We start from the raw sequence: 25,721 nt of genomic DNA, 5'->3' as shown, positions 1-25,721 counted from the left end.
TTAGTCATGCAGACGGCGTGTGCAAGTCTTTGAGTATCAGGATTAAAGAACATCGGTACTGATTGTAAGTTGTAGCATTACTATATGAGTTGTTGTTGTTTTTATTATTTATATTGTGTGCAGTCCAGAAGTCTTGAAATATATCTGTGGGATTTATTTATTTGTGCTGTTGTATTGAATCAATATGAATGGTTAAACAGGATCTCAGTAGACAGAGGAAATCCTGCCAGAATACTGTGTTTCTTGTACTGTGATCTCCTGCAATTCCTGTAATTAGGAGTGTAATTGGGTCAGCAAGTACACACAACCTCTGACTCAAACTCATCATTATTTCAGGTGTGTGGCCAATAAGGCAGGCCAGCATTGCAACTGCATCACAGTTAAACTGTTCTTACTCTTAACTTTCTGACATCTGTACACACGATCCCTCTTCACGCAGTCGAATGCTAATGAAGGGTGGATTGTTTTTCATCACAAGACAAGGGTGGGGTTGTTATTTTTCCCAGGTTTAAATTAATTTAACAAATATCTATGGTCTTAATCAATAGACTATTAATATGTTCAAATATCCTTACTAACAGTAATGAACTACTGTTCATCTTGATTATGGGGATTTCCTCAAAGTTGTCAATATTGTGCATTTCAACTTAAGGTAAAAGGTTACTCCATTTCCATTATGTTGCCCTTGAAACGTAATACTACCACTCAGCAGGCCCATTTGGACACCGGAAAACTTTCCCTAGCGTTCATGTCCTCGGACTGAGAGCCAGCCAGTGGGTAAAGGAGCCAGCTTGAGCTCAGTGAGGCGAGACAGGAAGCCTGTGTATACGGAGCTATATGGAGGTTCACTGGATGAGTATAGATTTCTGGAGTGACCTAATACTAATGGACATAGTATTGGCATCCACTGGGGGGTTCATACCTGAGAGTAACTGTTTCTTGATGTACAGTAAACCTTTCTGATTTGATATGGAGGATCGTTTTTTTTTTTCACCTTTTTTTGTTGTGAATTACAACAGTTTGATTGAATCGGTTGGATAAAAATGCTGTGCTACATGTTATTTTATTAATGCCACATTGAACACTTGTTGGCCACCAGAGGGCAGACTGACATCAAAGCTGATAAAAGTGTATCACTGACACAGTAAGGTCAAGACCGTATTAAAAAGTAGGCATAGGTAATGCAGGTAATGCTGTATCAGTCACTTCCCTCTGTATAGATTTGGCAGATTTAAAATTTCTTAGGTGAATGTTTGTCTGTAGTTTCTCTTAGGAAAACTGCTTATAAATGCCAAACTTCAGTCTCCCACTTATCTATTTTTTCTATCTACTACTGTGACCAGATAGACTAAAGCCACACTAAGTCAACCACTTCAGCATGCAATTCTAAAATGAAGGGGGGGGAATCCAGCTTCACTAATGAGCAGTTTAAGTGTTTGGTTTAAAGATGATTTCTATGCAACTCTTTTAATTTGAGCGTTGCAGAAGTTTTTTGAAAGGGGAAAAAAAACAAGAATTTTATTTTTGTGTATATCAAATTTCTCCCATCGTTGGAAAAAATTGAAAAGCAGATCTCGGTGTAGTCATTGCTGTCCACCTCAGTCATGTAAAAACACTCTTCTAGATGTTTTGTTAATAGCAACAGATACCCACTAGGTGGTGGAGATGTTCCACTTTCATAGTGAAGTTGAACAGTAGCACAGATGCCTCTCATTGCACTTGATGTTATAATTCAGTCACTGAGCACAGTGAGAGCATCACTCTTTGCACTCCTACACTGCTGAACATTATGTCCAGCTAATGTCTGTCTAAAAAAATGTTTAAGCATAGCTTGGTATTAAAACCAGAACAACAGATAACTAAAGCAATTTAAAAAGCCAGCCTATGATGAGGTATATCACAGTGCTGGCAGTAATGGTAATTTCTTTTCTTTTGCCTCAAAGCATTATAAACCATTTATTTTTGATATCCAAACATTTGTGTCTCATTCTTAACCCACACACTCACTTATTTTCCTCTCATGCGCATGCACAAACCTTTTTGGTGATGAAAAGGCAAATCTGCACAGAGGCAGTCTAAACGCTTATTTTTGTTCTCAATTTCAGGGCATTGCGGCATGTGTATCAGCCCGGGCATCTGTGACGTTTTTCTTCAAGCAATCCCCTACTCAAGTTCTAAATTTAGCAACAGGCTCGTATCCACAGCTGCAGCTGGAGGGAGATGAACAGGCTGAAGATTAACCTGTTCATCAACTGTTTTACCTCAAGCACGCTGCCTCACAGACTCAATTCTTTGATGAGGGTCATGCTACAGTCACAGGGATAGCAGCTGTTGTTTCGGTACTTGGAGTGATATGGATTTGGTTTCCAGTAGTGACCTCTCCAGTTCCTCTTTGAGCTATGCCCAGCTAGCCTAGTCTGACAGCTTGTCAAAATGTTCTAGTCAGAGATATAGCGTGGGCACAAGAAGTGAGAATGCCGGGGATTACACAATTGTCTTTTGCTTTGATTCATGTTATATTTTCATTTAATAGTCATTTATAGCAGCAAAACCCAGCTAAAGACCATAACTTGTGACATGTTAGTACATTATGTTTTTTTGAATATCTGGTATTGAAAGTTCTTCATTTAACAATACCATATTGCAACACAGTAAGGTCATCATATGGATTTTCAGCATTGCAGCTATCTAGTATGTAGGCTGTCGTAGATAATTACTCTTCTGTCTACTAATAACTGATTATCAGCTTTGTCAGTATAGATCCAACGCAGTAACCAGCTGGTATTCAAAGACTTTGAGTGATTTATGCCACAACATAATGAGCTACTTTTATAGAATTACGAGCAGAATAAAAAGTTACCTCTATCAATAAAGGGAACAGCTGTGACCCAGGATATTGACTGTGACCACGAATTGAAAGGTCAGTGGGTCGGTCCCCACATGTTCAGTCTGAATGTCAACACGTCCTCAAAATATTGAAGCCCCTGTTGTCATTTGTTTGCGGGTGTGTGGTGTGAGAATAGAAGGTAGTCTTGAGTGAATGTGGCTCGCTGTTTAAAGCACCGTAGAATAGCTCTGTATAAAAGCTGTCAGTTTGAACTTTGATGTTTGTCAAGAGCAGTCTTAAATTAAGTAAGTGCAAGCCTTATCATTACCCTGTTGGACAATATTACTTTTATATAGCCTCTCTAGTTATTCACTATTTGTTAGAACGTGTTTTGAATTGTTATTACAAGCAGGATTATTTTGACTGATTCCTTTCTAGTTGAGTACTCTCTCATTCCTAATAACACCGCCCCGTTACTGTTACTGTTCTGCAAGTTAAATGGTAGGAACCGCCTGACATCTGTGGCCCTCCTCCATCATACTTATCTGGAAACCTTGCAAATGTGTTGCTTTTAATATTTAGTGATTATGCTTCTCCGTTCACATTGTTCTTTCTCCGCTATTTTGTGTCCTAACTATCTCAGCAAAAGTGTTTTTGCATTTGTGTTAAAGCTGCCAGGGATTAGTAAAAACCAAGTAGTGACAAGAGATAGTCCTCATGGTTTTAGACACTTTAGGATGTAGTCATTTTGCATCCTTTTAAAAATTAAGAACAATATTTGGCACACAAATCCTAAACTGTTGAATTTCATATCTAAATAAAATGTTCTCATAGAACCACGACCATTTCTTCCTGGTAAATCTCTCACTCCAGGTCCATAGGCAGCTGGAATAATGATGGGTATAAGACTTAACATTTAGTGTTACACGCATATTTTTGTGTGCCTCTATGGTTTGGAAATGCTTAACCAAAAATGTTTTTCATTCAAAGGGTACCCTATCCTAGTAAAGACTGAAAGTTCACTGAAGCTTTTAGTACATTTCTGTGGTTTTGCGATTGCTGCAACTTTAATGCATGGGGACATTTTCTGTTACACACCTGACTGACTTTTCAGAAACGCAGCAAAACTGGGTGCTCATTTGCAGGTGTTGCGGTATTATAAAATGTAAATCTCAGCTTTGACAAAATTGTCAGCTTACTTTGTGTTTAATTAAACCTTCAGAGCACATTTCTTTGTGTTGCTTTATGCTAGGACACTTCCAGGCCTTTTCCACATATTTGTCATGGTTGTAGTAGCTAAAGGTATGTGACTATGCTTTGCTCTGTTGGTTTGTCTTTTGCTTTTTAGAACAGTTATTTAGTTTCTATATCCACTGCTGCCTTAGTCTACTTATTCAAGCCTATGGATTTGTAGTTTACCTCAGAATCTTGTAATTTTTCTTGTTTTCTGCTGATAATATTTAACATTTGTGTATATTGCGAGCTATCATGCACTATATTTTTAGTTTATTTTTATAGACTGAGCTCTCAGGCAGAGAAAGGTTTGGCCTGTCAGGATGCCAAGATTGGGGATTTACTAACAACTGTCTGATAATATTATACTGCTTTATGTTCTAGGGATACAGCCCATTCAGGGTCAGCAAATCAGCAGCCAAGAATAAAATACAAACCATCTGTTTCATAAGCTCAGTTTAACTCCTCAGCATTTGTGTGACAGGACCATCAAATGCTTAACTTTGAGTGGCATTTGCTCGAAAGCGATGGTCTTTGTTGGTCTTAAGATCTGTGGATTTTCAGAGATGTCACAGTGCTCGTAGATAACTTAAAATGGGTCTCCAGTCGCAGCCTGTTTTGCATTTTATATGTCAGTGGATTTTGTGATATAATTTCAATGCACGTGTTAAATACATAAAATTTGCCAGGCAATTTCATCAGTATAGCTGCCGTTTGGAAGCAGAATGCTAGGCTCGAGTAGTACATCCTTCCATTGAAATGTGTGCAGTAGTGAATATTTCTGCCTAGCAACACTTGGCTATGTGAAGATTTCCTTAGGTATGACAAATGCACACAGGCAAGCGGGAAGATTTCCCATTGAACAGACCAGATTATTCTGCTTCCTCATCTCATCCCCTCTCTTGCCTTCTCTTTCCTACCAGATAGTGTGTAAATCAGCTATGTTTGGTTTAAGCACACCTTGTTACTCAAATTATGGGTTTGAAAGCCTCACATGGCTGTGAAATCGGTACTTGGTTTGTTTATTCCACAATATGCTCCAGAAACGTGTTATTTTGTTTTCTAGACAAGTATACAACCCATTATACACATGAGCATTGTACATGAGATGCTAAAGTTACCATGTGCCATATTTAAAATATAATAACGTGTTTTCCTGCAGAGCATTTTTTTAAATTTTAAATTTGAGCCACTATGACTATATTACATAAGAACAGGGATTTCCTGTCCTCTATTTTTTGATCGTCTTCTGCTCCGTTAGACGTGTCAGCGGGGACAGCTGAAATGACAACTCCTCCTGAGCCCAGCTGTCTGCGGGGAATCTGCCATGTTCACTGGAGAATTAAAAACTGCAGCACTCGTTGCTCGCAGATGTGACCATCGCTCTGCTGTTTCCCCAGGAAATCCCAGAATCGCCAAAGAGCTAGACCTAATTTTCTACATTTCTTTGTATTTCTGTGATGGCTATTCCAAATCTCCAGTACATCTTTGTCACAGTTGAGTTCATTCAGACCATGAAACGGTAGAGAAAGAAAACAAAGTCTTGATGCTAATATAACACATAAAGAAATTGGAATACTGCTGTTTAATTACATCCTCATCATAGTGACTCAATTAGAAATGTTCAGACACAGCCTCGGGATGCATTAAGCTGTTAGAAAAGCATCTGTCGATCAACACTGTCAATCTGTCTGACCTCACTTCTCTTTCCATTAACTCTGTTAAGCCCTTTTATACACACACACACACACACACACACACACACACACACACACACACACACACACACACACACACACACACACACACACACACACACACACACACACCATCTTGGGGATGCTATACTTTTCACATGGTTACTCAAATCCTCACAAGTGTGTGGAGTTAAGTTACATATGATACAGGTGTGGCCATGAGCTAAGATCCCTGGTTAAGCTTTTGTAAATTAACAGTAAGATACTGAATGTGCATAGAAGAAGTCTGAGAAAGCATGAGATGAAACGCTTAAACTAGTTTTGACTTGATATTCTTAAGCTATATTCTGATTACCCATCTTGAAGGACTGGGTAATCAGAATATAGCTGGATAACAACCCTGTTTAATTGTACGCTTAAAGGGAATCCTTATTTGTGTTGTAGTCCTTATAGCTGACTACAAGAAGCCTTTGCTTGCTAAACTAGCTTGGACGGATTAGGGCTATAGACTTGCTAGTTTACGTACCGATCTTGACTCGGCGCAGACTGTCTGCCCCTGAAAGCGAATTAGTGAAAGACTCCGTGTAACACTCACGCCAGTGACAAATGTCAATTTTGGAGGTCCCTTTCCCCTTTCAGCCGCCAAGGGCATTCTTTGTATTTTGTGCTCAGTGTGTGGAATTGATTTGGAGAGCCAGTGCCTATTTTTAGAGATAAGACTGCGGTTGTGCCGAAGAATCAGTGCTCACAACCGTACCCAACAGTACTTCTGTGGTCAGAGAAATTTCTGATGCTCCGTTCATTAAAGAAGTTGTCTTAGTTGCAGTATGTGTGCTATAGTTTGGAAGAAAGCAGTTGCCTGAGCTCCTGTACGGCCAGAACAGACTCCTGAGGCTTCATTATGGCATAGCAACATCGATGGGCCTAAGCCTCTTTCTGACCAAGGCTGTTGAGTTGAGCAGAACATAGTCAATAGTTTTGATTGTGTGTGTGTGTGTGTGTGTGTGTGTGTGTGTGGTCTTTTTCCAAGTTTTAGTAATAAAGGACATAAGATTGTAAGAAGTGGAATACATTTTTATAGCCGTTTGTGTGTATTTGCAGCTGTTACATGGTAAATTTGAAACTGAATGTTGTTCTTCAATCTTTTGTTTTCTTTGTTGTCTCTCGCCTGAAAAAAGGTGCTGTTATTGGTTTTGGCGAATTTTAGTCGACTGCAGTCGTGATCAGGGAAGCACACATGTTCTGCTCTGAACATTCAGCTTATCTCTCCTCTTCCTCCCCCACACACACTGAATGAGGGCCGTAGCAGTCCTCTGCATTCACTCACTGTGATATTTTAGACGCTCAGTAGATTTTCTTTTTTTTTCTTTTTTTGATATCCTCAAATCAGTCACTTAATCAAAGCGAGGAGATTAAGGCCCCCACACAAGAAAGGGCACTGTAATAAGATTTGCTCAGCACTGCTAACTAACAACCAACTACTGAGTCCAGATCTAACAGTAGGAACTTCAAAGGTTTTCAGGTGTTGTTTGGTTGTTTCCTTTAAGCATTAATCCAAAAGTAGCTCTTTACTCCTGCAGAACAGTTTAACACGGTTGGAGCCACCCTACTGTGTTCCTCCTAAACATATTGTCACTAATTAGCAATTTAACAGCCACACTCTAAGACATTATGTGAAGATTAGAGTTACTTATTTTTAGTACATCATCTGTCACGACTGATTTATCTTGCAACAAACAATGAGTAGAAGTTAATTCATTACAAATGTTCTCTGTGATGAATGAGTACAAAGCAGTTAATGCTCAGGCCAGTTTTTGCTCGATAATGGTGCTGGGGAAAGAACCCCGATGAAAGTGTGCATGAAAGACTGCAGGAGATCCTGAAAGTGCACACATTTGTTCAAAATGACTTTGACTCGGAGTTCATTACCAAGCCAGTAGGCAGTGTGACCACTGCAGTGCAATTTGATGCGTCATCCAAGTGAAAACTTGAGTAATGAATTAAACACTGAGGTGGTTTATTAAGTTATGAGTAACTGATGAAGTCTTCCCCTTTGGCATTGTCTTGACTCTGCTGCAGAAGTGTTGCATGTTGAAAAAGTGGAACTAGGAAGTCTTTTTTTGTTTTTTTTCTGAAGAAAGGATTTACTTATCAGCTCTTCACTTGGCAGCAGTAGGTGTATACTCCTAAAATATCTGTCAGGCATGCTCACAGCAATGCCTGCTAACATTTCTTAAAGAGAACAGTCATGTCATCATGCAGTGATTAGGTGTCAGTCATAGTTAATGATTTCTTTTTCTCTTCTCCTTCTCTCTGGGCTTTTGGTCCTTTTTTTGCTTTCCAGATATAGTCAGAAGGAATAAAACACATACTGCCAGTCTAAAGAAAGTTGGCAGATGTGCCTGTGGCGAATTATTAAATCATAGTAAATGTGACAGGCGTGATTTATTGGATTGAACATATTTTTTGTTGGTGTATTTTTGTAACGGTTCGTAGATCCTGTTGTATTTGTTAATTAGAAAGCGTTGGTGTGTGTGGTGTCATTTTTAGTTTAGACATCTTACAGGTCTCTTAAAATGAACATTGAAAGTTGCAGTGTAGTTTTGATGGTGGGAGTTGGGCAGTCTGCAGAAAATGGCAGGAGGTGCAGTAAGATAAATATGATTATAGAGGATTATATTGATTCCTTTTAAAAAACATGTGGATTTCTAGAATTGAATAAGTAAAGTGTTCCCACTAACTTCCTGTGACTCTGGGAGTTTAGTCAAGGTTCAGTGTACATGTAAAGGATGATGATGATGATGATAATAAATTTTTATTTATGAGCATCTTTCAAGTCACCCAAGGTCACTTTACAATAGGATAAAACACTTAGTAAAACAATGGCAGAATAAGAACAATAAAACAAAAGCACAAGATAAAATTAACAAACAGTGGATTCACAGTGAATATGCAGATTTGAACAGATGAGTTTTGAGTTGGGATTTAAACTGGGGGAGAGAACCAATGTTTCTTATTTCTGGGGGCAGAGAGTTCCACTCCACAGCCTGGGAGCAGAGCAGCTGAAAGCTCTGCTTCCCATGGTGGTGAGGCGGAAGGAAGGTACAGTAAGCTGGATAGAAGAAGAAGATCGAAGTGAACGGGCAGAACAGGTAGTGGTTAACAGGTCAGAAAGGTAAGGAGGAGCCAGGTTATGAATGGCCTTGAAGGTGAGCAGAAGAAGTTTGAAAATTATCTGGAATTTCACAGGGAGCCAGTGAAGTTCCTGAAGAACAGGGGTGATGTGCTGGTAGGAGGGGGTTCTGGTGATAATGCGAGCAGCAGAGTTCTGAACCAGTTGGAGCTTATGGAGGGATTTTTGGGGGAGACCATGCAGAAGAGAATTGCAGTAGTCAATACAGGTAACAAGACTATGGACAAAAATGGACGTAGACTGGGTGGAAAGAGAAGGAAGCAATCTGTTAATGTTACGTAGATGGAAGTAGGCAGAACGGGTGAGCTTATTGATGTGAGATTTATAGGAAAGTGAACTGTCTAGGATGACACCAAGGCTCTTAACCTGAGGAGAAGGGAAAACTGTGGAGTTATCGATGGTGAGTGAGAAATGGTTTGCCTTCAAAAGGTTGGATTTGGTGCCAATAAGGAGGCTCTCAGTTTTATCCTCACTGAGCTTTAGAAAATTAGAGGTAAACCAGGATTTTGACTCGGATAGACATTCTGACAGGGAGGAAGGTGGGAGGGAGGAATCAGGTTTGCAAGAGAGATATAACTGGGTGTCATCAGCAAAACAGTGAAACTGAAGATCAAATTTGCGGAAGATGGTACCTAGAGGGAGGATGTATATTATGAAGAGACTGTGTCTGACAGCGTATGCTCGTGTTCCCGGCCTTTCCCAATTGTCAGTACCTTCCACATGTCACAACTCTTGGGAGTCCTGGAGTAGAGCAGCGTGGATTGTGGCATCATGTTTCTACCACAGTGGTGGCAAATGCATAAACCATACCCTGTGCTAAAGCGGTGTCTTGGTGTATTCATCTGCTCTGTTAAAAATGAGCAGACATTGATGGTGAAGGGAATGTCCCCAAATCTCTTCCCTGTCACCCTGACATTGAGTATGATTAGTATTTTGTCACTAGAAGGTCCCTCTATACTTCTCACTGTCTTTGTGGCAGGAAGGAGCATTCACAGAAGGTCATTTGTTGCTTGTTTTCTCTGCTTTCTGTCCACAGTGTGAAACTTAAATCAGATTTCAGTTCAATTAGACCACCTTTTCCCCCTCAGGGCTCTATTTAAGTCTAGTAGACCAAAAGGTCGCCAATCTAAGAATAGAGCTGTCAGTTAGCAGCAGCCTGTTTGCTGGATTCCTTTGATGGAGGGTTTCTTCGTTGACTGCTTTACTATACGTGTCTGCTACTGATGGCATCCCTTTTAATTATCTCCTTGGCACACTCGCTGATCCACTCAGATGAGCTTCAGTATTATATTACTGAGAGTGTGCTTCTCATCTACTGTCTCACCAAGCTGCAGTCAATGTGCTGTTTACTTTTCAACCTGCAACCATTATCATGTTTCTACTGTTCACTCTTGCATGTTCCTCCTCCGTTCACCTGAGTGTGCCTGTTACTGTTAATCAGATCAGTTTCTAATACGTGGTGAATATAGATGAATTGATGACGTTTTGTTGTACTTAATCAGTTCATTCTTGATCAAGCTGAATTTACAGTACACGGCTATGTGCGTCACATGCCCGTCTTATATTGTCATAGATAAAGTTGCATAATAAATGTTTCATGGGCAGTTGAACAGACCCACGTGAGAAACCCCTTTTCTGGGGCCATAGGCAATGCACAGTCTTGAGCATTCATCCTTCCTTTTTTTTTCTCCTGACAGAATAACTAAATGAAATCACACTGCAGGGCAACAGACGACAGATAGAGAGGAGCACAAAAATGCACCACCCTGTCTTTGTAGAGCTGCTGTAAACACACAAGATTTCAGTGCATTGCTCTCTCACGCTGCCGTGGCTCTCTGAATATTCCTCCTCTTAGCTTCTCTTCATATCCCTCCCACCACAGCCCCCACCCCCCCTCGCTCTCTCTCTCGCTCTCTCACTCTCTCTCTCTCCCCTTCCATCTCTCTCCTGTGTGCACCGTGCTGCTTTATGCTCAGCACAGGGCATACAGATGTAAGTTTAATCCAGGCAACAGTGAGAGGTGAATATGAGGTTGCCCTTTTACTAACATGCAGTAGTATTGAGTCGAATATGCATCAGCCAGCGTAATTGCCGAGGCGGACCTAGAAGGAGAGATGAAAACCTCCTGGATCTGTGTGTCGTGTTTTATTCTTTCAATCTCTCTGTGTGGATCTACGCGTTGCTACTCTTAAAGCTTGGCACCAAGAGGTGCAATCTTTAGCACTAAGCTCAGTTTTAAAAAGGAAATTCCAAGACTCTGAATCTGCCTGCAAGCTTCTGATTAATAGAAAAAGCAAGAAGAAGACACCCGAGACAATCGAGGAAAAACTTAGTGGAGAATCAGCGTTTTTCTTTTTTTTTTCTTTCTTTCTTTCTTTCTTTCTTTCTTTCTTTTTTTGTTAATTTTATTATTACTTTAAAAGAAATTGTTGCTTTATCCACTGCATTGTGTCAGACTTGAGTTTCATGTCTAAAGTCTGCAGTGACTGCAGGTTTCTATAATGTTTTGCTTGAATTTGGACTTCGTTTGCCAGGACTTTATTTTCACCTGATCAGCAATCCATCACCATTTTCACACATTTCCTTTGCCCTCCCACCTCTTGTACCTTTTGTTTTTGTTTTTTCTGCAACATTTTGTGCTGGACAGTCACTCTAGAGACTGGGCAGTGATTTCTTGCAGAGGCGCAGTGTGAAGCTCGATTCTTGTGAGTGAACAGTCTCACATTCCCAAGAGGATCCTTGGGCTCTGCACCTCTTGGTGTTTTCCTCTCCTTATTCATAAAGAGGAGAGTTTAATTAAGGAATCTGCAGTTGGGACAGTCGGCCAGAAGCCAGGATGCAGGTGTCATTAGTGTGCACGGATCATCGTGGAGGGGTAAGCCGCAACACGGAGGACCGGCTAAATCGACAGAATGCCAACAGCCCCAGCACAGGCACCCGCAGCAAGTTCAGAGCAGTGGCGATGGTGGCTCGGAGTCTTGGACAACTCTCTGTGCAGAGTGTGCCTTCCTCCAGCGAGCAAAGTGTGAAGACTGGCATGAAGTATAGGTAGGGCATGTCTTAACAGATTTGCATCTGGCTAAATACCAAAACTTCAAGACATTCAGCATTTAAATTGCCACATCCAATCAAAGCAGATTTTGAATGATGGTGGCTGTCAAATTCTGTGACTCCACCAAGACTACTTCACTAAAAATGGATGTATTGTTTTCCCCCTTGATGTGCTAATTTGTTTTTGTTATTCCTTTCCGATTGATGACACCTGCCATGAGTAAGTTATCAAAATCAGTTATTTAAATTTACCCAAAACTTTAACTATTGAGCAATGAAGAAAGATTGTAGTTTTAACTGATTTTATTTCTATTTAAGATATACTGGAATACTCCCTCTGTAGTTAATTACTAGTACTTTCTAGTATTATCTCTAGTGCACTACTTAATACTTAAAACTACTTAAAACAATAATATGGTAGTTCCATAAGTATCACTGCAGATTGCTTTTAACTTGGTGTAACTAGGTTGATTGTATTTCAATTCACAAACTAAATAAACTGATGCCAGTTGTCAATTGTTATGGAAAGAGCATGCTAATGGAAATTGCCATTGACATCATTGAAAAATATTAACACGTTGCACTTTGGGTTCTGCCTGCAACATTATAAATGTTAATAAAATACTGCATTGAATTTTATTCCACCTCCCCAGACAGCTGATTACTGATTATGTGCTGGTAAAATAGCTTCTTCTATCACTTAAGGCAAATTATTTAACCCGTGTAGTGGACATGAAGACTGATGACTGTTTGTTATCTAACACAGGACATACTTACCATTTAAGCAAAGGTTTTCCTTTGGAAATGCCTTTAAATTAAAATGCAAATGTGTTCTACATGTGCAGTGAAACGTTCAGATTAGTCCAGCTTTGACAAAAGGGCTGAAAAAGCAGCAGAATAATAGTAAATGTGGAATTGCTTTAAATGCATATTGAAGCACTGAGGGTAAAAGAGTGAATTGCAAATTGAACCATAGTACAGAACAAAGAATTCTGCATGCATCAGTGAGAAAAAGCAGTTCACCTTTCTTTTCAGCACCGTGAGGTGCAGCGCATCATGCACTGCAGCAATCTGGTCATTAATGCAGTGGATCCACTTTGCATAGGACAGTTGATTCAGTCTTATTTTTCAGTAATGACTCTCTCTGTATATTTTCCCACATGTGACTCAAAGATGATCAAAGGTTGATAAGTTTATTTAAAAGGCCTGCAAGAAAAAGCAAGAAAATTTAAGAGCCGTATGAAAATTTAAAGAAACATTTTATCCATTTTAAATAGCAAGTTGCTGTTGTCTGCTATATATAAGCACCGACTAATGTACTTTCTTCATGTTTGTAGTCTTGTGTTGCTAAGGTATACTTTCTCTTTTTAAATGTTTTTTTTTTTTTAGGTACAGTGATTAAAAATTTAGTCAAATACTTTTTTTGACTCAAGCCACGTTTGATACGATACGTGGATGTTTGATTTTTGCAGGACAATATAGGAAAGTAAACAATACCCTATCAAGAACATATTTTTCAATTCTGATCATTTTATTAGTATAATAACATTTTGAAGCTCAAATCTAAAGGCAAGAAAAACTGAAGGTAATGTTGTGTCAGTCAGTTTACATTTTCATTAAGAAATGTGAAGTGTGATTGTTGACTGACAACATGGAGAGCTGTTTGGAGGCAACACATCTATCCTCAGTACTGTTTTCAGAAGCCACATCACAATCCTTTGCATCTAATTTGCTAGCGGCAGCCTCGTCGTCTTGGCGTCATTATTGAGGCTAATGACAGTGAATGAGTAAAATCATTTTCAGCTCAGGGGGCCAGTGGCTGTTTGTGTTCTTGTCTTCCTCATTGTAGTCCAAACTACATAACAGGCTCGGTGTTTGTGAACCAGACCCATATCTGATGTAAACTGAAGGTAATGCAGGTCTAAATGTAGCATGAGGCTCAAAGAATCATGGACTGAGGCTACAGCATAGTGTTTGTGGTTTTGTTTTGAAGAGATGCGACTGAAAGGGAAGGAAGGAAGAGAATGAAAGCAAGAAAGGGAGATTGCTAAGGTTAATGCTGGTGTAGGCCCTTTGCCCACGAGGAAGTACAGTTGGCAGGAGTGATATGTGCTCATGTCACTTTGAAACATGCCTCTTGGAGGTGAAGCTTGTAAGCCCTTTAACATGGCCTTGCATTTTGCTTTTTATCCTTAAGCATTTTCTCCTCTCTGTTAAAGGAAGATTGAATTTTTCATTATGCTGATTTGACAGCTGAAGAGGTTGGTGGTTTTATAACTGTGGCCCAAAAAGAATACAGTTAAAGCTGCCTTATCCACCCAAGAAAACTTCCCCGAGTATCCTCACTGCAGAATAGCAGTGTGAAATTCACATTAGCTTCATTTGCATGCTGTCCTCTCGTTTCCTTGAATGGCAACTTTGGACCAAGACGGTATTTGTTTGTGGGCAGGGATGCAGGTTGAGGAGTGACCTCTCCCCACAAGGCCAAGAAAATCATCAAAGTGAGCGTCTCCTTCCTCCGGGATGGAGGGATTGCAGCGGTTTTATTGTGCTGCCTGTAGTTCTGAAATGAGACACTTTGTCTGTCTGGTTAAAATAATCAGGCGGGACTGTGAGAGCCTGCACCTCTTCTAAGGAATGATTAAATGCCTTCAGTCAGGACTGAATTAATGACGCACACAAAATGGCTTGTGATTATGTAAAGTAGTTCTTCTCGAGGAATGGAAGAATATCTGTGAGACTGGGCAGGCAGTGCAGGTGGAGAGTCAATCCCATAAGATCCCTGCCATTCACAGTCCACTATCAGCTCCTCACTCAGTCACCCAAACCCTGGCTGACTCGCCTTCAAAAGAGATAGTTTTACATCCCACTATGTTGCAAATAAACTGCTGCAAAGTAATGCTGAGGTAAATGGGTTTCTGAACGTATCGCTTTTCCGCTGGGCTGCCATTTTTGTGCTTTGTGCAGTCAAACTGTAAGAATTCATCTTAAACCGTTGCGCTCTAGAGAGATATATTTCTAAGCATGCTCTTTGTTCTTTGCCACAGTCCGCATCAGCTACAAAACACTTATGCTGTGTTGCACTCGGTGTCGTTTACTGCATAGGCCATGTAAATCAGAGCTGACTCATCTCCTCCCCTGGTGTAAATCTACAAGTAATTCGCCTTAGCCCAAACTGTCAGTAGGATTCCTCGCACGTCTGGAGGTCCACTTTTAGTTGTAAAGTTGACAGTGAATCCCAGCCAAAGTAAATAACTACTGGCAGTGTTGTGTAAGCGAATGGCATTTAAATCCCACAATTGCGTTGTGTGAAATTGTCATTATCGATAATGGAAAAAAGAAAAAGCTTGGAGCCTGGAAGCCTGGGGGTGTCTTTGTTTAGTGCACCTTGAAGTCACTTAATGTAGCAGATGGCAGAGATACTGTTACAAAAAGCGAAATGTGAGTCGAGTGTCAATTTTCCGAGTTCTGAAAATGAAACATTTACACACTAATTATCACCATACAGCTTTAATGTTATTAGCTGTGACTGTAAGATTGAAGATGCATCCGCGGTGCTCGTTTCTGGCAACATTTTAGTCTGTGTAAGGATTTGTTTTTTGTTTTTAAGAATAATGAGTATGAGTGTTTCTTTTTTCCACTATTTCACTACACAAATACCACACCATGCATCGCTACGGCTCGGGTGACAAAAGCTGTGGGTGTGAGATTTGGGGCGTCGTGAGTGTGGGAGCCTGCTGGGACGTTTTCCTGCCTTCTGAGGGCTCTCGTCATCAGGGAACCAGCTTTCCACAGCCTGCACTCCCCCTTAAAATATGAATCATAAATAAGCCGTGGTGGTTGAACAGAACAAACATGCAGCAGTACAGTTTGGCTACTCTGAAGTAAATACTAAGCATAATCCACAGTACAGATTCGAGGCCACAGTAGCCACTTAGGTACCATCTTAAATGTGTACAGAACATTCGCCATCTGTTTGCTCTGGGCATGTGGGGAGAAACTGCCAAAGAGTGGCATGGTTCATTTATTGATGTACTCTCACATTTCAGTGTATGTACCAAGGTTTTGACTGTATCGGTGCACAGGAGAGTGAGTAAGCTTGGGCGGTGGGGGGTTTGTTGTAAGATATTTAGCCTATGTATCTGTAAGCGTGTCTTCATGTAAGCTGCTCTTTATTTGCCTCACTGATAGAGTTTAATTAGAGCCTCTGTGTGCGTGTCCTAGCTCCACTCATTTTCTCTGCATATTATTTTCATAAATGCACTAGAAATAGCTTAGATTTATTAATTCTGGTGTACACTGCCAAGAAGAGGTAGTGTGCAACAGAATAGATTAGCATTAAAGTGTGGATGTCTTCTACTGTTTCCTGAAGTATGTTTGCAGTGATTTTTATAACTCCTTTCATTGTATTATTTTTTTTTTTTTAGCCTGAAAGGTTAAGCATAACTGTAGGGCATAGTATAATACAGATTTAGTAAAAAGTGTGATTATATTCAGTATGTACATAGTGTTTTTAAGATTATAGATTAGCTTCCATAGCTGGCTGTTAGTGTGGATACAGTAAGGAGACGGTTTATATTTCCAAATTAAAAATCAACGGACTTGCCGTGGCAGTGAAACGGCATTTAATCTCGTGTTCTGGATTAGAAACATTTGAACTGCATCTTATGTAATATGTAAAAACAACCAAACAAAAGTATTTCAAATATGAGGATCCAGTACAGCACAAAGCTAGAGCTTTAGCTTACCCAGCATGATGCTTAGTCATGTGTATTATGAATATTTAACCTCAACATTTTTTTTTTTTTTTTTTAATTAGCCAGATGGTATGTGCCTGCTCCTAATTGACACAGCACCCAGTGTAATCTCCTTCTTATCAGCAACATCTTTTACCAGCGTGTTTTTAAAACCTCTGATTACAGTTTGACAGTCATTTGTTTACATTAATGATTCATCTCTTTTGCTTCTGTAAAATGTCAAATTTGTGAAAAATATGTCAGTTTTCCACATTTAAAACCCGAACATATTCAGTTTACAGTCATAGACGTCTAAGCTATACAAGTGAAATTTAAAAAATGAGCCATTGTTACAAAGAAAACCATCATATTTATCTTTATATGCTCACTTTGAGTCAGATGTCAGTGGCACACTTCAGAAAAAAACATTTGTGGCACAGTTTGACTTCCTCTTGTGTGGAAACTGATTAGAACTGTGTGCTAATTTTTGGAATACAGATGTTTATTCTGCCTGTTCAAAAACTTGTTTAAAACTACAAATTATGTAATTATTTATTAATTAAATGTCAAACTTTATTCATGTTTGATTTCTCTGAGAAGTCAGAAAACCTCTAAAATTAATGTTTCTGTTCAGGAATGCAAGGAAATGAATGCAATTTGGCATCCTAATTAAAACATATTGTTTTTCCTTTTTTTCCCCTCTTGCTCTTATGGAAAATGGTAAATGTGAAAATTCTTGGATAACAACAATAATTATATTTTAGCATTAAAGATGTAATTTAAAGTTGAAGACCTTGTGCATACTGGTAGATTAACCATTACAGAAACATAAAAAGTGATTTTGGTCACTGTATTACTGTTAATTGTGTGTTAAATGGGTGGTGGTCTAATAAATTTGTTAAGCACCGTATGTTATAATGTTTGAAAAAATTACTGTGGGTTACAGGCCAGTTTGGCACCCAGATTCATTTGTCCACAAGTTGTTGTTGAAACACTTATAGCTCCAAAATGTATGTCATTCAGCATTGTTGGTGCCTTCACAGATGTTCAAGTTCACTATGCCAAATGCATTAATGAACCCCTGCTCATTAATGGTTGCTGTTTTTGAACTATGCATTATAGTTAGAATACATAATTTAAAGCAAATAATAATAATATTTTGATCAAATGCTTTCCACCTGTTGAGTTTTGCATTTGATGACACATTGACAAACTTTGTTCACAGATAATGGGTTTCAGAGTGATTCCTGAGCCAAAGTAGTGATTTCCAATGCAGATTGTCAGTTTTAATGCAGTGCCAGCTGAATTTGCATTTACACGTTTCAACTCCTCGAGAAACAGTGTTGTAGCTGCAACAACAGAATTTAGGCTTTTAGTTCTCAAAACGGGACCGATTGTCTGTGAGACATCTTTTAATCATCGATTTATCAAATAATTGTTGTAGGTGTGTTTGTGATTTATCTTAGGTTAAGTTGAGAAGTTATTACTTTTAACAAATGTTAAAATGTTAAATTCGGGGATGGCTCAAAGGCCGATACTGCTACACTTGAGTATCTGGTGATACCTAATACCATTGTTTCCCCTCTCTTAAACAACGAATCTGTTAATCATGCATTTGTCAATGACTGAGCTCACATATCAGCTGTGAAACCAATCATGGCAACTTTTTCCAAGGATCAGCTGTGATTAAAGAGACTTTTGTTACTCGTCTACGCTATGCTGTAATTTGGGATAATGGGTTGTTTTGGATTATGCTTTTTCTTCACTGATATCTAATCCCAGAATCGCAGCTGGTATCAGACCAATATTGGTTCTGAGTACAGCTTAGTATGATATTAAAAACACAGTATACAGTATGAACCATTGCTTGGACTTGGAATACCCCGCAGGTTCTGCTAAGCTCCCATTTGCTACTCTCCAGCACAAAGCAGAAGAGTTTCCATTCCTGTAGGCACGGGCAGATTTATCCCCAGACAAGAACCTCTGAAAATGCCTGAGTTGGATGAAAACAAATTCAGCCTTGGGAAAATCCTCTGAGCCAACAATCTGTTTAGGTCCAAGAAGAAAATAAACTGCCATTGACAGCTGTCTTAAAGTGCTTCACTGCCACTGGCTCTGTGTTTTTGGCTGTGGTGTGTAGATGTTTTCTATGCACAATATTAAATCAAATTTGACATCTTCTCAGGCTGCTGACAAACACGGCACTACAAGCAAACAGAATACAGTGTTAAACAGAATACATTCAACAAAGGAAGTTAACTCCATAAAAATGGCATAATATAATAAAATTGCAACTTCAACCTAAAAACAAATTGCATTTTTGACAGTTGGAGGAAACCCCGTGTTGGTTGCAGTTAATGTCATAAATCTTCTTATATTTTCTTGAGAACACACTAATTTTGCCTTGGCCACACGCATGGATAGTAAATACTCAAGTATTGCACCACTCATTGTACTGTTGTATGAAGACTTAAATTCATATTTAGCTGGGACGTCTATCCTGACCTGTTGTATATGTGTTTTTGCATGTAGATGGAAGGTTATGCTTACGGTAAGGTGGTTATTAAAAAGTTACGTGATAGAGTGATAGGTCAAAGATTGAGATTTGTAACGTAGATCTCTACTGTTGTCTGCTTCATGGTGCCTATATTTAAAAAATGTGCATGCTTTTAGAGAGCGTGGGGAAATTGAGTGCTGTGCTAAGCTTTTTAGCTTCATTATAAGAGACACCTATGAGAAGTTTGATGTTGATTTTCTCATTTTCTTTTAGATCAAAAATAGATTTAGCATATTGGCTAAAATGTCAGAATATTTATGTTAATTTTTTTTTTTTTTTTTTTTTTTTTTTTTTTTAAATCCACCCGCCTGCAGTCAAAACTCTCCCTCACAAATCCATCTTTGGCTTTTTTCTGTTTTGTTTTTTTTGTTTTGTTCCAAGAAAGGTCATCCTGCTAGCAGCAATGAACAAATCCTCAGGGTGTAGGAAGTGCACAACAAAGGACTGAACATTTTCATGTTTCATACCAGTAAGGTGAATCCTGAGGTAATTTGATAATTAGGCTTAACATGCTGTATACTTCAGCTCATACAAAGCAGATAATGGTAGTGTAAATTTTTTGGCAAACCAAAGTCCTCCATCCTGTTCCTCTCTTTGTTTATTACCTGCACGTGCAAGCGAAACCACTGTGGTGCAGTGGTTAACAGTGCTGCATAACAGGTTATGGGTTTTCTCCAGTTACTCTAGCTTCCTCCAAAGATATGGTTTGACTGATGATTCTAAATTGGCCGTATGTATGAGGGTGAATGCTTCTCTGTATCTGTTGGGCCTGCAACAGACTGGCAACCCGTCCAGGGTGTATCCTGACTCTCACCCTGTGAGATCTAGGAACCCTGAATTGGATAAGGTTGCTCAGGTTTGTGATAGTTTGCTATGTTAGCATCTCTGCATATGACAGTTTTGACTTAGATGTTTCTTGCACACAATTGCGACGCAAACAAAGGTTTGGCTACCTTGCACCATCCTCATCCTCCAATTGTATTTGCAGACGACAAGGTTATCTCCACGTCTCGCCTAGTGGTGAAGTAGATGAGGGAGAGCCATTTTACATGTATAGAAAGGGAAATGAATGAGTTACGGTAAGAGTTTTTTTTTTTTTTTTTTTTTAAAAGGTCCACTTATGGCCAACATAGTTGGTAGGTTAAAGCATTTGTTATTCTTTGTTGTTTTGACTGTTACAGTTCATTGGTGTGTCTCTCAGCAGCAGCAGTAATAGTTGGGCCCAGACAGTGAGTATTATTGAAGGTGGATAACTCTACCTTAATGAATACACGTAGTTACAAGTGTGAGTCATGCAAATTTACACTAGTAGACTAGTGGAATCCATGAATAAAAATATGCAGTTGCAAATGAGCGTAATGAGTGCCCTTAAAGCCCCCCCTTCCTCCCTCCAATTGTCACATAGACTTGAATGGAGGAGAAAAACCACCTGCAGCCAGTGCGAGCTGGTGGCATTCAGTGTGTGCTTTCTTTTGAAGTTGAAGCCACAGATGAGGTTGTATTAATAGTTCTACTCAGTTGGCATAGCTCTCAACACATTAATCTTTGCAGCTCTGTGACCTTGTTTCCTCATTCATCACTCTCAACTATGCTAGTAAATCTAAAGCACACAGTTACAGTAGGATCCATGCATTAAATAAGAATTGTATGTGTTGTACCACATTATCATATCAGTACATCAATATGTAGAGCTCATTAACAACTCAAATCTTGAGAATTGTGTTTTTGATCAGTTTCTTTTAAGGCAGTGGAGTTCTCTGCCTGATCTCTTGCTGATTTAATTGGTAAATGGTCTCCTGGCTAACTGGGTTTAGCAGAACTAATCTGGGATCAAGTGTTTCACATAGTTTGACTGCTTTGTGGAGGGCAGATGGGATGCATACACATACGCACATAAAAACAGTGAGCAGTGGAGAGGGCCAAAAATAGCACAGCTTTTTTCTTTCTTGTTGGTAGGGGGCTGTTTAGCCAACGTAAACAAGAAAAATACTGCAAAGACACTCTTAATAAGTCAGAAAAAAAACTAGCTACAGGGAGTGCAGAATTATTAGGCAAGTTGTATTTTTGAGGAATAATTTTATTATTGAACAACAACCATGTTCTCAATGAACCCCAAAAAACTCATTAATATCAAAGCTGAATGTTTTTGGAAGTAGTTTTCAGTTTGTTTTTAGTTTTAGCTATTTTAGGGGGATATCTGTGTGTGCAGGTGACTATTACTGTGCATAATTATTAGGCAACTTAACAAAAAACAAATATATACCCATTTCAATCATTTATTTTTACCAGTGAAACCAATATAACATCTCCACATTCACAAATATACATTTCTGACATTCAAAAACAAAACAAAAACAAATCAGCGACCAATATAGCCACCTTTCTTTGCAAGGACACTCAAAAGCCTGCCATCCATGGATTCTGTCAGTGTTTTGATCTGTTCACCATCAACATTGCGTGCAGCAGCAACCACAGCCTCCCAGACACTGTTCAGAGAGGTGTACTGTTTTCCCTCCTTGTAAATCTCACATTTGATGATGGACCACAGGTTCTCAATGGGGTTCAGATCAGGTGAACAAGGAGGCCATGTCATTAGTTTTTCTTCTTTTATACCCTTTCTTGCCAGCCACGCTGTGGAGTACTTGGACGCGTGTGATGGAGCATTGTCCTGCATGAAAATCATGTTTTTCTTGAAGGATGCAGACTTCTTCCTGTACCACTGCTTGAAGAAGGTGTCTTCCAGAAACTGGCAGTAGGACTGGGAGTTGAGCTTGACTCCATCCTCAACCCGAAAAGGCCCCACAAGCTCATCTTTGATGATACCAGCCCAAACCAGTACTCCACCTCCACCTTGCTGGCGTCTGAGTCGGACTGGAGCTCTCTGCCCTTTACCAATCCAGCCACGGGCCCATCCATCTGGCCCATCAAGACTCACTCTCATTTCATCAGTCCATAAAACCTTAGAAAAACCAGTCTTGAGATATTTCTTGGCCCAGTCTTGACGTTTCAGCTTGTGTGTCTTGTTCAGTGGTGGTCGTCTTTCAGCCTTTCTTACCTTGGCCATGTCTCTGAGTATTGCACACCTTGTGCTTTTGGGCACTCCAGTGATGTTGCAGCTCTGAAATATGGCAGTTCATGGGCAGTTATTTTGCGCCTTGGTTTTTCCACACGCTTCTTGCGACCCTGTTGACTATTTTGAATGAAACGCTTGATTGTTCGATGATCACGCTTCAGAAGCTTTGCACTTTTGAGACTGCTGCATATTTTTGACTTTTCTGAGCCTGTCAAGTCCTTCTTTTGACCCATTTTGCCAAAGGAAAGGACGTTGCCTAATAATTATGCACACCTGATATAGGGTGTTGATGTCATTAGACCACACCCCTTCTCATTACAGGGATGCACATCACCTAATATGCTTAATTGGTAGTAGGCTTTCGAGCCTATACAGCTTGGAGTAAGACAACATGCATGAAGAGGATGATGTGGACAAAATACTCATTTGCCTAATAATTCTGCACTCCCTGTAGCATCATAGCTGTGTGAGAAATCGTTGTGCGTTGAATCTGGAGATTCTGCTGAGATTAATTTCTGATATTGGATGTCACCAGCTCTACTTTTTGCTCACCCAAGTTTTCCCTTTGGTTTTGTTATGTAATTTTCCCACCTTAGATCAGCTCTAACAGTGGTGAGCAGTGTGAGCAGATGTATTATTTGGTAAGAGTACAGCTTTTTTTCATAGTATGTTTTGTAATATTCTGTATCTCATGAAGGCGAAACAGTACAGGACTTAGTCTTAGTCTGAGCAGGATAACCCATAAACCGGCACCACAGTGTTGCAGGATGTGCTGGAACAAATCAAATCTGTGGCATTTACAAAGCACAACTTACAGGACTTGGGTCTGCATCTGCATCTTGGTTGCCAGATAACACAGGGCACCTTTAGAGGCTTCTGCAGAGCCAGGAGATGTTTTACTACATACAAAGGACAAATAGGCAGGGGGTGGACTTAATGTTTTGTTTCATCAGTGTATATGGCTGATATGATGTTATCAAATCTGACTTTAAAAGGCCTAAGGGTTGCATGCCCTGCTCTGTATCGCAGGACATCTCTGTCTGTAGTGTCAGCTTAATTCTTAAGCTGATAGATGCCACTGCATAACATGTTAAATAATATTGATGTATAAAATTGTATTAATTGCCCCAGTGGGACCTCTAGAAAACTTGTGTTCAGGGAAATTATTAGATGGGACTGTGTTATTTATGGGAAGTTACCCATTTAAGCCTTGGCAGATAGAAAATGTGTGACTCCTTTTGACAAGCAAAGCTACAGTAACGTGACAGATAATTATCTTTTTATTTATTTAATTCATGCAATGAACACACAAAATAAGATGGTGCTATTGGAAGCCATAGTGTCTGCTGCTTGTTTTGTGATTGAAGATGGTTTTTTTCAGCTATATTTTTGTTGTGTTGCTGCATAGTGAGTCAGTAATCTGCAAATTACTATTTAAATAATTAATACACAACAAAAAGAGTCAGGGGTGGTCCAGGAGATCTCTCTGACTTAAAATTAACCTATAAATTGAAAGGAAAAATATCTGCAGTGATTAACATTCTCATCCAGGTTTTGTATCACGCTAATGTGTTGTGTAACACGTGTGTAAACAAACTCTAAACAGACTCCAGGCCCTGTTTAATCACACAAAGTGTGACACAGTGAAAAACCTTCCCCTTTCCACTTGGGCTTTGCGCATACTTCACATCTGTCCGATTCGGTGGGTCCTTTCTGGCTTTGTCCGTGTGGCTACAGTGTTGTTACTGTCCTGTACTGTACCTGTCTCCCTCATTATTGAGGAGGCTGTGAGATGGATGACTTCACTGCTGCGGTTCATGTATGCTGAGGCTCAGCAGGAACTTGACTCCTGCGTACCTGCAGGCCCTGGTGGAGGATTGTTGCCGAAATGCACAATGCAGTATTCAAGGCCACTCCAGTAAAATATTGAAGAGAACAGTGTGCTGACAAAGGTACATCCTGACAATGATGGAACGGTTATTCTTTTACTCCTCTCTTTTTTGTACATTCACATCCACTGTGCAGTATTCATGTTTTAGCGTGCTCATGTGACAGTTAAGACAGAAAACTTTGCTTTGTAATACGCTTTAATGCACCTGATGGAAATGTTTACTTTGCATCTCATTTTCTTAATATAGTTGTGAACTCTAAAATCATTAAATACTCTGGAGCAAACATGCTCCACTGACAGTTTCAGTCAGGAAACTGCTCTTGGTGTTGGTTATCTCTGTGATGCCGCACAACAGCGTCCCGAGGGGCAGTTTTACTCATGCAATTAAGAGGCAGTTAATTGTTGATGGGCTCCAGTGGTTTGCCACAGTAGACTTGTACTGCGATGCAGCGTTAGGACACATGGACTCATTAGATCACGCTCTCTTCTCCCTCATGACAAACTTTGTTTGTTTATAAAGCAGGAGGCTCCTATATGTGATGTCATCTTGCTCTCTGATTTACAGTGTAACACGACTGCCAGACTTCACTGACCCAAACGGATCATTTTAATGAGGCTCTTCGTAGAAACAAGTGGAACACAAACGGCAAAATACACAAACTGAATTTTCAGTGTTGTTTGAGCTCACCCAAACATTTGATGGCTTAGAAAATTGAGCTTTTCTCAGAAACCAAAGAATAGAAATAAATAGACTCCATGAGCATCTATGTTGGTTTACTGACCCAGAAGTCGAGCCAATATTGTTGGATGGTAGTGAGCATGAAAGGTAAATCCTTAAGCTTAATTGTTTTGTTTTTGTTTATGTGCTAAACAAGTGTACAGTAACTGACTTAGATAATGTACGATAACAATGAGGTTTCAGCAGCTTTAGTCTCTGTTTCTGAACTTGGTGTTAAGAACACATTGAAGAAAGTGTGTTGTTAGTTACTGCAGCAATTTTATCAGTGCTTCACAGAACACCCACTCACATGCATGCACAGTCCCACTTGTTACAAGCAGCCATATAAAACGCACATCTACACACATGCACACCTTTGTCTCCCTCTCTACCCCTTTTTCATTTCAGCTCTTCTATACAGCCAGTCTTATAAAAATATATTAGATAGCCTCCCACATACTTACGTTGACTCCTGCACACGTTACATCATCTCTGCCACATTTCTTTTATCTTTTTTACACTGCCAGATTATCTCGTGAAGGTGTTTGACCAGAAGCAGCACGTTTGGTTTTGTATTTTTAATGTCTTAGATCAGAAAACTCTGAAGTAATAAAATATTGTAGTCGTCAGGTTTTTGCAGACCAGAAGAGATGGTTTGATTTCCTTGTGAAATGATTATATAACAGTGCTCATAACAAATCTGTTATGATACTGAGGAACCACAGGCATATTAGAAAACTTTAAA

The 25,721-nt window shown here is 39.6% G+C and overlaps 1 protein-coding gene across 5 annotated transcripts in view; it reads left to right on the top strand.

Annotated features, from left to right (window-relative positions):
* Window positions 1-25,721, top strand: part of kcnab2a (potassium voltage-gated channel subfamily A regulatory beta subunit 2a) — a 99,780-nt gene that overhangs the window by 48,470 nt on the left and 25,589 nt on the right. Inside the window, exon 1 of one of the 5 annotated variants that reach the window (XM_004548576.5) lies at window positions 10,946-11,998. The exons of the other annotated variants lie outside the window; for them this stretch is intronic. Coding sequence (XP_004548633.1) covers window positions 11,787-11,998 — 212 coding nt within the window. The 5' untranslated portion in view covers window positions 10,946-11,786. Of the gene's footprint in view, window positions 1-10,945; window positions 11,999-25,721 lie in introns of those variants that run through there. 5 annotated transcript variants of the gene reach the window in all.

The sequence above is a fragment of the Maylandia zebra genome, linkage group LG5, assembly GCF_041146795.1.
Source record: "Maylandia zebra isolate NMK-2024a linkage group LG5, Mzebra_GT3a, whole genome shotgun sequence".
In the NCBI taxonomy this organism is placed as follows: Eukaryota; Metazoa; Chordata; class Actinopteri; order Cichliformes; family Cichlidae; genus Maylandia; species Maylandia zebra.
The sequence above is the reverse complement of the archived record's forward strand: the minus strand, read 5'-3'. Positions and strand labels throughout refer to the sequence as shown.